The sequence below is a fragment of the Daldinia vernicosa genome, assembly GCF_022497035.1.
Source record: "Daldinia vernicosa strain CBS 139.73 unplaced genomic scaffold F5Y00scaffold_59, whole genome shotgun sequence".
In the NCBI taxonomy this organism is placed as follows: Eukaryota; Fungi; Ascomycota; class Sordariomycetes; order Xylariales; family Hypoxylaceae; genus Daldinia; species Daldinia vernicosa.
Genome location: NW_025953975.1, coordinates 41,449 through 55,387, shown reverse-complemented (window position 1 = coordinate 55,387; position 13,939 = coordinate 41,449). Strand labels below are relative to the sequence as shown.

Below are 13,939 nucleotides of genomic sequence, written 5' to 3'. Positions count from 1 at the left end.
AGGAAGCCGTAATGAAATCAGGGGTGATCTGGACGCGGGTCACTGCAGAGATATAAGGTCATACATTACATAGTTAGAGATAATGCAAGTGACGATGTAGGTACGCTATTGTTATTTCGACTTGTTTGCATATAGCTGTTTGGTCTACGCTATCCGCATATGGTCTGTATAGATGTGGTATATAATAGAAATACCAAGTCATAGCCATGTAGTTGGAAGTTTGCTAGACTGAGTTGCACATATCGACCAAATTCAGAGAACCAATATGTACCCAAGTAGCACGGATACAAGGCACTCGCTTATCTGTCTCTATGTAGTATCTTACAGCATACTTTAGGATACATGTAACCGTTGTCCTTCGAGATTCCGTCGCGCTTGTGTTATGTTTGGCATTGCTACTCGTAAGTTGATGCTTTCTTTCAATGTTAAAGATATACGTAGGATATATCTACGTGAAAGTGGGAAAACGCAGATCGGCAACTTGAACTGCCGTTATGACCGATTAATAGTGATCAAACGGAGCAAGGGTTACGCCGAAATTACCCAGATCTACGGGTATCTTGGCACCGCGGAGGCATCAAACATCCCTTCTGAGTTCTAACCTCCGATATAAATATATATAAATACTAGACTAAGGCGTAATTATAACTTGTATAACACGAAGAATTAAGAATCAAAGGGCAAATATCTAATAATTTAACATTGGAACTTAACAATTTAACAACTTAACTACGAGATGGCATCAAACCAGCTGGCTACGATCGTGGCTAAACCACTATCGATGATGAAAGAACTAACTCCCTTCGTATACATCTATGAACCCGAGTCTATCGTTACGCGGCAAACTACCCGATTGCGAGTCCCGAAGCTCATCTTCGTTGCATCGTGGATGGACGCACAAGACTTACACATTGCCAAGTATATCACGCGTTACCAGGCCATTTATCCCACCTCCAAGATCATACTGGCCAAGTTTGTCCTCAAGGAATCTATGTCTCGATCCCTTACACAGGAAACTGTTGGGCCTGCTTTCACATACCTTCGATCCCAGCTCGATTCGGATTTCCTGTCGGTATCCCCGACTGAGCCTGAGATCCTAACGGTATGTATGAAAACTCCGGCGCATTGAAATAGAATGCCTCTTTTTATTTTCCATTTTTTATTCTCGCACCTTTGAAGGACGTGTCTATAATGGATGGGGAGTTGTACTTGGGACGTCGTAAAGATGCTAACGTGTATTTAGCACGTATTTTCGAATGGTGGCTCGACTACTATACGAACATTATATGAACTATTCCAATCTCAGACAGGGCGCCCCTTTCCGCTTCATGCCGCGGTGTACGATTCGTGTCCTGGGTTATTTGCCTTTTCTCCTACTTATAATGTAATGATAATCAACTTTCCAAAGGGCATCCTCCGGTTGATCGCGACCCCATTCGTCATTTCATTTGTTACCTGCCTCTGGATCTTGCACGCTCTTAGATTTATAACTGGCGAGAATTTCCTTTCGGTAAATTGGAGGGTTTTCAACGACTTGGACTTGGTTAAGCAGACGAATCGGTCCTATATATACGGCAAAGCTGATCTCATGGTCGACTGGAGGCATGTAGAAATGCATGCGAAGCAAGCTGCAGCGAAGGGACTAGAGGTACGAACAGAAATGTTCGAACGTAGTCCACACGTATCGCATATGAGATCAGATGGCGAACGATACTGGAGGATTGTCACGGAAACATGGGAAAGGGCTATAACGAAGCAATAACTGACGGGCATGGGAGAACTATTAACCTAGAATAGTAAGATACACCCCCCTATTTACTACCCTCATGTCAACGATATAGACACTTGAATGTACCATACTACTACCCGGATTGGCCAATAATACGATAAGTCCATCAATAGGCAGCAACTTTATCTACGGGATGCTTTGGAAGTATTTAGGTTGCATTGCATAAGGCACATGAATATATATAATATGTACGTGCAAGGGTCTTCCATTATCCCTGCAGGTCGGGGTAACCAATTTAGAAGCTGTCAAGCTACCTTTTTCTAAACGTTCTCAGAATCACAACATAATGCAAGACAACAATGGGCCAAAGCATGATCCTCGCGTCTAAAACTTCGTCCCTGAATATATAGCAGGGCTTTTGGTTTGGGCTCCCATGGTTGGGCAACTCCCAAGTCATTCATACGATGATGGACTTTTCAGGATGTGTCAACGACGAATTATTTGGGCCTACGGTCCGGGGATGTCGAGGCGACTTCGACTTCACCATCGTGTTTGAGAATGTCTTCTTTTCCCTCATCTTATTTGGCCTTGGATGGGGATTTACTACCAACTTTACTACCATCTGGCTTAAATTCTGGTCTGAGGATGTATCTACAAGTCCCGCCCACTCTAGCTCATTTTATCTCGGCATATATGCTCTCCTCCAAGTATCAGCCCTTGCATCCCTCTTTTCCGTCTACATGGTGTGCTTTAGAGCAATGATATCAGCATCCGGCGCTAGGCTCCATAAAGAAGCTCTTAGGACAGTAATAAACGCTCCGCTAAGCTTCTTTACTACTACCGACACTGGCGTCGTAACTAATCTCTTCTCGCAAGACATGACACTGATTGATGGAGAGCTCCCCCAGTCATTCCTCAATCTTATACTCCAGAGCTTCACCTGTCTTGGAATGGCAGCGGTAATAGCTACGTCTTCGCCATTCCTCGTGATCACTTACCCCTTTCTAGTGATTATCATATACGGCATAAAAAAATTCTATCTCCGCACATCTCGCCAGATTCGCCTCTTGGATCTTGAAGCTAAAAGCCCCCTTTAGTACGCCCTCATCCCCAGCGGCCTCCGTTATGAGATATGCTAATATAATTTAGCTCACATTTTATTGATACGATTAAAGGCATCGCAACTTACCGTGCTTTTGGTTGGGTCGATGATGGCATTAGACTTAATGACAGTCATCTTGATACCTCACAGAGACCAGCTTACCTTCTTGCTATGATACAACGCTAGCTAGGGTTTATCCTCCAACTAGTAGTAACGGCTCTTGCGTTCGTCATAGTCACTCTAGCCACACAGTTACGCTCAAACGGAGGTTTTACTAGTGCTAGTCTGGTCGCATTAATGACCTTTGGTAACAATCTTTCTTTCATGATTCGGACGTACACCGTGCTTGAAACATCTATAGGTGCTATTAGTCGATTGAAGAATTTTAGCGAGAGGGTGAAATCCGAGGGTCTGGAGGGAGAGGACATCGTACCCCCTTCAGACTGGCCTCTGAGAGGAAGTATTCAGATAAATGGTGTTTCAGCATCTTACACGTAAGGCTACATTCCCTTCGTTATATTAATAATGCTGACTATATAAAAGAGATGCTAGCTTGGAGGTTTCCAAGGAATTAAGTGGTGACAACGATGGCCTTACTAAAGGGCCTGATCATATCACTCTAAGAAACTTAGACATAACTATAGCCCCCGGTGAAAAGGTAGCGCTATGCGGTCGAACTGGGAGCGGGAAATCTTCCATAATTCTCCTTCTACGCCGTTTACTTAATCCTATTTCATCATGCACCGAGAGGATCATCATTGACGATATTGCCCTCCACAAAATCGACCGCGCTACTCTTCGCCAGCGTATAATTGCCGTGCCTCAAGACCTGGTATTTTTACCTGACGGGACGTCTTTCCAAACTAACCTGGATCCGTTTGGTATTTCTAATGAAAACGAATGTCGCGCCGTGCTAGAGATTGTAAGGCTCTAAGATTTCGTCGACGAGCGCGGTGGTCTCGCGGCTGGAATGTTTGCGGACACTCTCTCAGGAGGTCAGCGGCAGCTATTCAATCTTGCACGTGCCATTCTGAGGCGAAGGGTTAGAACGAGACAACTTGAATCAGAATTAGGAGAGAAAAGCGTAATGGTTGGCGGGATCCAGCTTCTGGATGAGGTCAGTTCGAACGCAGACTGGGATATAGATAAAGCAATGCAGAATATCATAAGGGAGGAATTCGGAGGGTACACAATTATCATGGTCAGCCACCGGTTGGACATGCTACTTGGATTTGACAAAGTTGTGGTAATGGATAAGGGAAGCATAGTCGAGACAGGCCGTCCGAGTGTATTAGTTGAAACCCATGGATCCAAATTCAGGGAGCTATGGACGCTTGCCAATAGAGGACAAAGCGTAGAGAATGTTTGAGACACGACCGTGCATGCGGATTCGACGATAGACCGAGAGCTTGTCGTTTTCTACTCACCCACCTTCCCACCCACACACACAAAATAAAAAATAAAAATAAAAATAAATTAAAAAGTAAAAAGGGGAGAGGCAGCTCTTCAGAACATTTCAAAATAAAACATTCGTATAAGCCTAGTATCAACGTATTAAGCAAGAAAATCAATTAAACTATATGATAAAATCTACCTAGTACGCTTCTCGTGGGCGGAATTGGGGGGTATCTATGGGGAACTATTCCAACTCTCCCGAACCTAGCCAGAATGAAACTCCCCTTTAACCCCAACCTGTAGGTATAATACAAATGTATGCACAGCAGGAAACCCCCGGGACTCCCTAGGTTATCTTCAGTTGAATCGTCGCCTTTTGAGCTCCTACCGAATGCATCCCTAAACAAGAATTCCCAACCCCTATACCCATCAAAATCAAAATTAAATGAAAATAAATCTAATAGAAGCTAGACAGTCATGCCCGCCACTCCCGTTGATGCGCTCGTCGTAACGCATGCGCATGCGCAGCCGCACTAGTAGATCGTCGCGCAGCATTCCCCTTGGGTGGGCACTTGAGCTCCTTGGAGACGGTATCTAGGAAGTTGGGGTTGGCCCAGACTTGAGACATGTCCCAGATCATAACCCCGCCAAAGCTCGAGAATTGCTTGCTGTAGGCGATGATGGGGCCCAGGGCTTGCGGCGCTTTGTACGATGCCTTCTCGGACGGGCTCACGGCCGTGGGACCACCCGGAATGCCGAGGAATATCTTAGTGTTGGGGTTCTTGCTTGTGCGCGCCCACTCGTCCCACACAGCCATGTTGAAGCCTGTCTTCGTCGGGTCATTTGTGTCCCGTGCTGAGACGGAACCGGAACCGGAACCGGGGGCGCCGGTGAAGACCCGGATGTCGCATTTGGGGTTATTGTAGAACTGCACCATGACGAAGTCGAAGGCTACGGCCGCGTCGCCCTGCATCAGGGCCAGGTTGTTCATGTCTGGAAATGGGCACTGAGGCGCCGCAGAGAGATAGAACTTCCGATTACCAGCAGCGTTGGCCTTATCAATGTTCTCGCGCAATCGTGCGGCGAAAGGTGCCATGTTCTGGAGCGGCGCTTCGATGTCGAGATCGAAGCCATCGACAACTGCGTCACCAAAGGGGCGATTAACACCGTTGCCATTGCCAGGAGGGCCAAACATTCCCCAGATCTGGTCGGCCAGAGATTGCGCATCTTGCGGGCTCGAAGGCGCCGAAGTGAACGTAGCTCCACCGATAGATAGCAATATGGTCTTGCCAGCCTTCTGGCATGTGGTGATCTCCTCAGCCATGTTAGAATCGATCATATTCGTCAAATCCACCTGTATGGGGTTTAAGTTGGCTAGGAAGGCCACAGGAATGATGTCAATTTCGGCGTTTTTGCAGTATTCGGAGAGTGACAGCTGGGATTTGCCAGCGTCGGAGACACCAGCCGAGTTCTGCCCCCAGTAGATGGCGATGTTGTCTGATGTACCAGCTTGGAAGCCAGCGAGGGCCTTGGAGACCCATAGGAAGGAAGTAGCTAGGAGCAAACGTGGGAGCATTTTGGTCTTGGCAAGAGTTAAATAAGGTGATGAAACTATAGTATTAGTCTTTGCAGGACAGCCAACCGCTGTAGTATTTCAGAAATGAGAGGCAGCGAGGTGGGATAGATGTGCTTCTTTAGAAAAAGATACTATATGGAGAAGCCAGATAGCTCTCTTATGAATGCTAGGGATGGCAGAGACGATTAGACCCAACAACTGGGAGAAGTCCGAGCACTTATATACATTTTTGAGGAGGCGTCGAGATCAGACGGGAACAAAACTATACTATGAGTCAAACCGCCATGGAAAAGTATGTAGTTACTTGATGATGACATTAGAGGCTGGGACCCCGTCAAGGCTGCGGGAAGCATTCCAGTCGTCGGCACAGCCGTTCCTCTCGTACTTACTCAGGTGCCTCTTCGTGAAATGAATAAGGTCTCATGTTGTTGAGGGCACACGTAGCATATCAAACCCGTTTCCATCAAGATCATGGGGCCAACATTAATCGTATGCACTTCATACTAGCGCAACCCGACGTCAGGTACGAGAATGCTGCGTTCGACTGACCGGATAGTCAAAATACATACCTTTCCTTTTATAGAGGCATATTGCAAGTTTTTCTTTTATGTTAATGAATCGCGTTGAAATTTTTGAAATTCACGGACTCTACCGATTATAAAGGGTTTGTTGTTTTGTGCCAGTCAAGAGGATAATATGCAGGTGGGCATAAGGAGCTCTCCCTCCGAATATCGAATACACTACTGTGCCCCAAGTTTCATATAGTATTCTGTGGCGTAGACTTACGTTGAAGATTATCGAAGCTCCTGAGCTAAGTTAGGTAGGTCGAAAGAAACTACGTTCTAAAACTCTGTAGTTACAGATAATATTTCAAGAATGTCGGAGCGTCCAGGCTGTGTGGCTTGAAAATATTTTCCAAGATTTGGTTACGTACGATTCAGTCGCACGTGGTGACTAAGACAACTAGACTAACATAGCGTAGGTACGATGGTGAGGACGTCGGGGATGTTAGTATCCATCGGACTTGGCCGGCGTCATATCTGCCACCTTGGTTGACAGAGATTCATCAGCGAGTACGTAAAAATCCCTAAATAGCTCAGGGCACGACGCCGAAAAAGCACTTAGAGTTAACGGGCCGTGCTAATAGACTCGAACTTTATGTGACAGCTCGGGCCCATTCAGTCTCGGATTCACGACAGATTTAACTATAACACTAGTTCTGAGTCACTCTGGAGTGTAATTGGCCCACGCGTTCTAAGGTTGTCTGTACCCCCTTTTCAGGCCCCTTTTTGGATCTAGGGTGAGTAGAACAGGAGTCCGGAACCTCAAATCCAGCAACGATATTATTAATTAAGAGACATAAAAGACTCGCTCGCCAGTCACATATAGAGGCTCGCATATTATATATCTACGTATAATTGCGAGGCTTACCTTAATTTTGAGTCGGTTGGTTTATCAGCCAGGTATCACGATAGTTCGGAGTAAAAGAGGAATATACATGACTCGCTTTCGTGAAGGGACCTTGTAGCCGGACAAGCTTGTCCGTACGTATTACTTAATGTCCATAGAATGACTTATTGATAATATCGCCGGTTTTTGCAAGTCATGCTCCCAGTTTCGACTCTGTTCATTCGGCCATGCCATGAGGCTGGACAGATATCAACGACAGGTAAGTTCCAGGACCCTCATTGCCACTCTTGTCATACGAAGAACTGTCACGCCTCAAAACACCTGTTATGTTAAAGTCACACGTCCAACTCCACTATTATGTTAACAAGTATGAAGTATCTACTTACATAGTATAGGTAATGATACGAAGGAAATACCTTTACACCACGACTCGACGACTTGGGCTCGAAACGCGCGAGTCGTCCCTTTCGCCTACCACGTCGCAGAAAGCCCAGTTAAGCCAATACGCTTCCCTTCCTCCAATGGCTTTAATACCTCATCAACTCCTATTTACGGAAGTCCCTTAAAAAATTTCCCCGAGATGACCATACCAATTCTTCACGCTACTATTCAGACGAAATCCCGTCCGGCATTACTTACTTAAAGATTCGAAATACCCCACGTTGGGTACTTATATATACTACCTAGGTACCTAGATAGTTAACTCGGAAAACGAAAGGAAAGAAGAGGTAAAAAAATCCATGAAAACATCACTATCTAGTGTCTCCTGGCGGCATCCGTCCCCTTATTGCGGTTGCTACTTAAAGAGCATAAGCCACATACTGTTTAACTCGACGCTCAAATTAATTCTATCAGGCTATAACCATTTGTATCTAAACGAATAATGTCCATCTCGGTGTCAATATATATATCAGGTGTATGCATCGCTCTGCCGCCGCCCTAGCCTCGGGTCCAACTGTATTTACTACTGTTTACCACAACCTAAACATTACATATAACTATATATACCTATGCCCCCTTTCGAATACCTTCGAACACCAATGCTGCCTCCCATGCATAATACAATATACCCCATTAAGACCAGTTGTGAAACGCCGGTGCGATGCTTAGGAGAATCAAGTGAGTACAACCCAGTTTTGCTTTACTGTTCAGTGTTGTAGAGTATCCGGGGTCCTACGGCAAGAAGGACCCCTAAGGCAAAACGCTCTGTCTCCATCGCTCTACCCTATCCATTTGGGCGGGTGGCTGTATTTGCATCCCGTAAGGGGTGCTCACTTTGGCACCAAGCCCGTTGGCAATACCATAGGGGGGTATCGCGCCACTCATAGTTGCACCCGCAAGGTAGTTGCCGCCCATCTTACCGCCGCTTGCTCCCATACTTTGATTAGGATATACACCTAAAGCTGTGCTGGTTCGTGCATAACCAGTTCCGCCACCTGTACCGTCGTTGAATCGACCAGACATATACCCCCCGGGTTGATTTAAGTTTGGTGTGCTAAGACTAGAAGGCATCTGGCCACGAAGTATGGCCATCTTCTGCTCCTGATCTTGTCTGTATCGGGCAGCTTCTTGTTTCTTTGCTTTCTCTGCCTCTGCCCTAGGATCACGTAGGAGAGTCTTCGACCCGCGCGTGCCAAGCACGTCAGCAAGCGAATGCCGGTTCCTAAGTTTTTCTGCGTTCCCAACCTCACCACTAAGCAGCAAGTTGCTAGCTGTCCCTTGTTCGCGAGCTTCTCGTTCTGCTTGCAGGCGGCGGCGGCGCTGTCCTAGTGTCTCCTCTTCCTCCTTGAGCTGAGATTTTCGCTTATCCTGGCCCTTGTCGTCGCTTTCATCCTCCTTAAACGCTTCGCCTAGATGGCCCAAAAGTTCCATTGAAAATGCAGAACTAACGGGTCTAGCTTGAGGAAGAGGATTGTCCGTTTGCTCACGCGATCTTAGACGCCGCATACGCTCACCGAGAGTTTCACCTTCAACCTCCTCTTCCTCGGGAGTGTGCAAACGGAGTTGTGGGCTTGCGGCTCTTAAACTATTACTCTTGTTATGGAGACTCTGACTAAGTGTCATCACGCTTTGCCGTTTCATTGAGCCGATCTCTCTCCCTTGGAGTCGGTCACGACGTTGACTTAAGGGTTCATTATCTTCCAACTCACGCTGTTCCATCAAACCGAGGGGCCGATTGATCTCAGCGATCGCGGCCGTTATATCATTACCTTGCCCTTTCACGGCCATAAGCAGTCCTAACGGCGTATCTTCGTCATCCGAATTGGCAGCTGGATCCGCGCTTGGATCTTCCCAGGCAAGATTTACTTTCTTGCCTTTACGTGCGTCACTTTCGATCTGAGCGACCGTATCAATCTCGAGTAGTGTGGAGTGTAAGCCGTTAGGGAAAGCAGTAGCAGCCGGTCGAGTGCGTAATTTCTGTTGCCGCTTTCGCATCTGGAGCTCGGCCAATAAAGTCGTCGGGGGTCCATTATATACTAGTTCCTCGTCACCTTCTCCATCTTCATCGGCGTGATTAGGTACCGCTTCGCCGTCAATAGAACCAGCTAAGCGTTCTCTTTCCTCGTCTTCTGCTTTGGCGTCCAGACCCTCATTGATCTTCGTGCCTCCAGCGATGGTATTTTGGCGTTCCTCCTGAGATTCTGAATGTCGGCTAAGAGCACTCAGCTTTCGGAGGTGTAAGAAGGAGCTTCGCTTCTTAGGCTCTAATAAATCGGTAGCGCTAGCACGTTTTATATGTGACTTGCGTTTCTTTTCTGTACCGTATACCTCTGATCCCAACGTTCCTGCGAACGCGTGATCCGTAAAAGCAGAAACAGGCGCCTTAGCAGAAGCATCTAGAATACTGTCCAGGGTGGCCATTGCAGAGCCATCTTTAAGTTGGATAGTGGGTGATGGCTCGGAAGGTAGGTCGAAAAAAGCACTAGCACGTAGTTGTGGTGGTAAACCGTCGAGATTAGGTATCTTTGACTTCCGCTTGTCTGGATCAAGAGTCGATGTACGAGGCCCATGTACTTCATCATACCCTTGTCCGTAGCCGGACTGGGGGGGAGGTTGAGAATCACGTTGGCCATTTGTACCCGGTTGGGTTTGCGGGTCTGCATCCGAACTAGTCAGCGGCACAGGGACGAAAGAATCGGCGGTAGGATCCACGGGTTCCAACGGAGGTTCAGGCAAATACTCTGGTAGCCAAAGGGTGCCAGCTTTGCGGTCCGATTCCGACATTTTGCTCAGGACCTGCGATCTACGAGCCTCCCGTGCTTCAGCTTTTGGCTTCTTAGAGAGCTTTTGTGGCAGGTTGAGCATTAAAGGAACACGCGCTGGGTAATAGAGCATAGTCTGGCCTGTTTCGGGATCCATGTACGACTTTGGCCTAACGGTTGGTGGAGCAATTGGTCTGGATATGGTAGGTTTCGAATAGCCTGGCTCCTCTTGCATCCTCGATGGGGCAGGGTCAAAAGGTCGTAGGAAGGGGGCATCCATTGATGGTCCGTTGGAGAACGAGGGCATAAAGAACGACTCCTCCAGGTCAACCTCGGATGGGCAATGTGCTCCGTCAAAATCTGCGAACGCTCTCTCCGCCTGCTCATACGTGCCATTAGATCCAGCGGTTGGAGGTCTAATATCATCAGCACTATTAGTGTATGCTTCTTGTGTCTCAGTGACACCATGGCTCCAATAATCATAGCTGCTCGACATCCCGAACTGTTCTGCATTAGGCGTAAGATCGATGTCCTCCATATGGGGTATTCGTAATGTCTCATCTGCTGGTTCTTCGGCCAATTTATCAGCTTCGTCCATAGCCGCTGGTGTAAGCGTAGTGGGCTCCATCTCGGCAATATCTGTTAAGGTTGGCTTAGATACCGACTTAACGCTCCGTGTAGAAGTCTTCCCAGGTCCGTGCCTCGACATAGCGTTACCAACCTCAGATTCGGGTCGCGATAGAGGACCAGAACCCGATCGCATCCGCGTTGGATTAGAAACCAGGGAGGGGTCTGACGACATCATAAACCCAGCAGGGGAGTAACCACCGTAGCGTGCCGCGCTATTAGTATCTAGTATGGAGCTGGTGGTTGAGAGCGGTTTAATAGCAGGGAAGGACACCGGTTCGTTATTTTCAGGAATCGAGCCTATGCTTACGGCTAAGATTGATGACCGTCGGCTTTCGTTGCGTTTCTGTTCGTCGTGTAAGTCGCGAATTGCATCCTCGATCGACGAAGTCATCGACAGCTTTTCAGCTGTGGCCTCCAACTGGGCGATATTATTTGCATAAGAGCTAGTCCGTGGATTTAGATCGGGAGTAGGATGGCGCAAGGAAACGCTTTTTGTAGAGGCAGTGCGAACAATGGGTTTCGGCTGGAGTATTATAGGCTGTGGTGGCTCTTGCTGTTGGTGTTGGAACAACTTCTTATTTACTAGTGACTCTCTAGTCGAGGCATCATTAGTCCCTTTCGAACTTGAGTGGACAGTTTCGGCATGATTCGACGCGGACTTTTTCTCGGAAGAAATGTTATTATTACTAGAGTCCGGGTTGTTGGAACCGATGTCGTCTGGGCGTGGGCTAGACGAAGGAGACGAGAAGGCAGTGTCAGGAGATAAGAGACCGTATTCGTTACGATTGTTACGTGTGGCTCGTGCCGGTGTTAACGATTGGACCATGTCGCCGATGCTCATGCCGGCCCTGGTCCTGGTTGTGGCCGTGCTAGCAGCTAACTTATTATGGCTATTCCTCCCTTGAGAATTATTTCCGGACACATCACGGTCCTCGTTTTCAGCACCTGCCCCAATTCTCGAATAGGTATCGCTGTCCATTGAAAGAGGAGTGAAAGTCGATTCGATAGTTGGGAGGAAAGGCATGGGCGACGAGGAGCGCACTAGCGAAAATGGCGTCGAGGGCGATGCGCCTCCATTTCGATCGTCATCGTCATTATCGTTCTGGGAAACCTCGCCATACATCACACCCATATTATTCGCCTAGTATTCCTATCCTTAGATTATCCCGGGAGACGTGTGATATGATAGAGCTCAGACAGGGCTATAATTAGAGAAGACAGATCATATAAGTTAGTAGCGGGTAGTTAATCGTAATATGTCGCGAGTTTTCGTTGCCCGATACGAGATAGCTCAAGAAGAGAGCAGAGAGCAGAGAGTAGTGAATACAGCATGGATTTGAATATAGAATAGTTATAGAATACCGGGAAAGAAGATATGGGTGAATGAAAGTAAGCGGTAAAAGGAAGAGGTTTCGGCCGACTGACGCAGATCTGACGAGATATAATTGCAATACTACCTACGTTAGGTAGATAGCGAGTAGAAGCAATCCAAGAAAGTAACGGGACGAGGCAGAGCAGATGAAGGCGATAAGCTGCCCCTAGACAGAACAATGCCCAGACGAAATAGAAGCAATGAAAATAAATATTGGGATTAAGAAAAAAAAAAAAAGATCTCCAATCCAATCCCAACCCGCCGATGCAGTGATCGATAATTTTTTTTCAATCAATCAATTAATTTTCCATGATCACTGGGGTTAAGACCGGGTCATCATCCTTGTTCGGTTGGGTGGTGTACTCTACGTTCTCTTCGGTGCTGGCGCTGCGACGTAAAGGAATTGAACCGGACGAGAGAAAGAAAACGGCTCGGCGGGTCGCATGGGAATATGGGGCGGAGAACGGCAGATGGTGGTAGTACCTATGTATGTGTAAGAGCTGCATGCCGCACAGAAAGTAGCAAGGATCATGGAAGATAGAGAATTGCTTATTGTGCCTGAATGGACAGGAATCACAGGATACCTTCCTGTATACATTATCTATATCCATGGATGTTTCTATCATACTTACCTAACTGACCTTATCTTGAGTTTGATAAATGATTACCTATGCCAATTCAGAGACCATGTGGCTTCTATCCAGTGGCATCTCTTGTACATACCTAGGAGGAAGTTACCCCAAACCCTTGATTACCACCTGCGTCGTTACATATTACTTGTCAGACATACTCCGACGTAACAAGTTTAGCGGTCCGGATACCGTACCCAGCCAGCGAACAAGGTCTTTACTGTATTAGGTAATGGACCTACAGGGTTCATCTGGACCTGCAGATAGCCAACGGGCCGGACTGGGAAGATAAAAAAAGGCTTTTCAAGATACGTATCTCTACCCAAACAGTAAAGTATTCCCTTTCCCCTTAATCATCTAGCATGTCTTACGCCTATACACTAACTAGTTGTTATTAGTTACCTAAGTAATATGAGTAGCACAAATTCCCGTATCGACTAGTTCAAATATTTAATAACGGCCTTTGTAGAATACGAAAGGGAGCGGAGCAAATTTTTACTTTCTTCACGGGGCATTCTAGCGGCTTGTTTAACCCACATTTACATACATCTCGTAGTGTACAGTGCCATCCCGTCCAGTACCTAGGTACATTTACATGGGCCTCGTTTTCCTATTCTCAACTTCTCAAGAGCTCCGGAAACATTTTCAGAAGTTGTGCTCGCTATTAAAAGCATTGAAGAGGGGCCGTTGAGCCCGATCGATCCAAGCTTTAAGATCCGTCTTCATGCTAATAACACGCCAACATACTATGTAGATCTTCAAGCTGCAACATAAGATACGTCATTACACTACAAACCTAATGTGGAGTCTCTTGCTTTTTACCCTTACATAGATCATTGCAAGATCTAAAACTAATCTGGTAACTACCTATACACATAAAGCGCCGATCGTAT

The 13,939-nt window shown here is 46.8% G+C and overlaps 4 protein-coding genes across 4 annotated transcripts; 2 read left to right on the top strand and 2 right to left on the bottom strand.

Moving 5' to 3' along the window:
* Window positions 1-632: 632 nt before the first annotated feature.
* Window positions 633-1,916, top strand: F5Y00DRAFT_246701 (uncharacterized protein). Its single transcript, XM_048009199.1, has 2 exons — window positions 633-1,102; window positions 1,244-1,916. Exons 1-2 carry the CDS (start codon window positions 737-739, stop codon window positions 1,760-1,762), a joined length of 885 nt encoding a protein of 294 aa, XP_047861150.1. The 5' UTR covers window positions 633-736; the 3' UTR covers window positions 1,763-1,916.
* A 280-nt stretch (window positions 1,917-2,196) lies between these two features.
* F5Y00DRAFT_273012 (P-loop containing nucleoside triphosphate hydrolase protein) lies at window positions 2,197-4,200 on the top strand (the record flags this gene model as incomplete). Its single annotated transcript, XM_048013096.1, has 5 exons — window positions 2,197-2,825; window positions 2,879-2,928; window positions 3,022-3,325; window positions 3,375-3,712; window positions 3,767-4,200. The coding sequence occupies 5 exons, from the start codon at window positions 2,197-2,199 to the stop codon at window positions 4,198-4,200; spliced, it is 1,755 nt and encodes a 584-aa protein (XP_047861149.1).
* A 221-nt stretch (window positions 4,201-4,421) lies between these two features.
* On the bottom strand, window positions 4,422-5,814 carry F5Y00DRAFT_273010 (glycoside hydrolase family 18 protein). The gene has a single exon (XM_048013095.1). It carries the CDS (start codon window positions 5,800-5,802, stop codon window positions 4,702-4,704), a length of 1,101 nt encoding a protein of 366 aa, XP_047861148.1. The 5' UTR covers window positions 5,803-5,814; the 3' UTR covers window positions 4,422-4,701.
* A 2,548-nt stretch (window positions 5,815-8,362) lies between these two features.
* On the bottom strand, window positions 8,363-12,479 carry F5Y00DRAFT_172136 (uncharacterized protein). The gene has a single exon (XM_048004875.1). The coding sequence runs from the start codon at window positions 12,175-12,177 to the stop codon at window positions 8,404-8,406; it is 3,774 nt and encodes a 1,257-aa protein (XP_047861147.1). The 5' UTR covers window positions 12,178-12,479; the 3' UTR covers window positions 8,363-8,403.
* Between the last annotated feature and the right edge of the window lie 1,460 nt (window positions 12,480-13,939).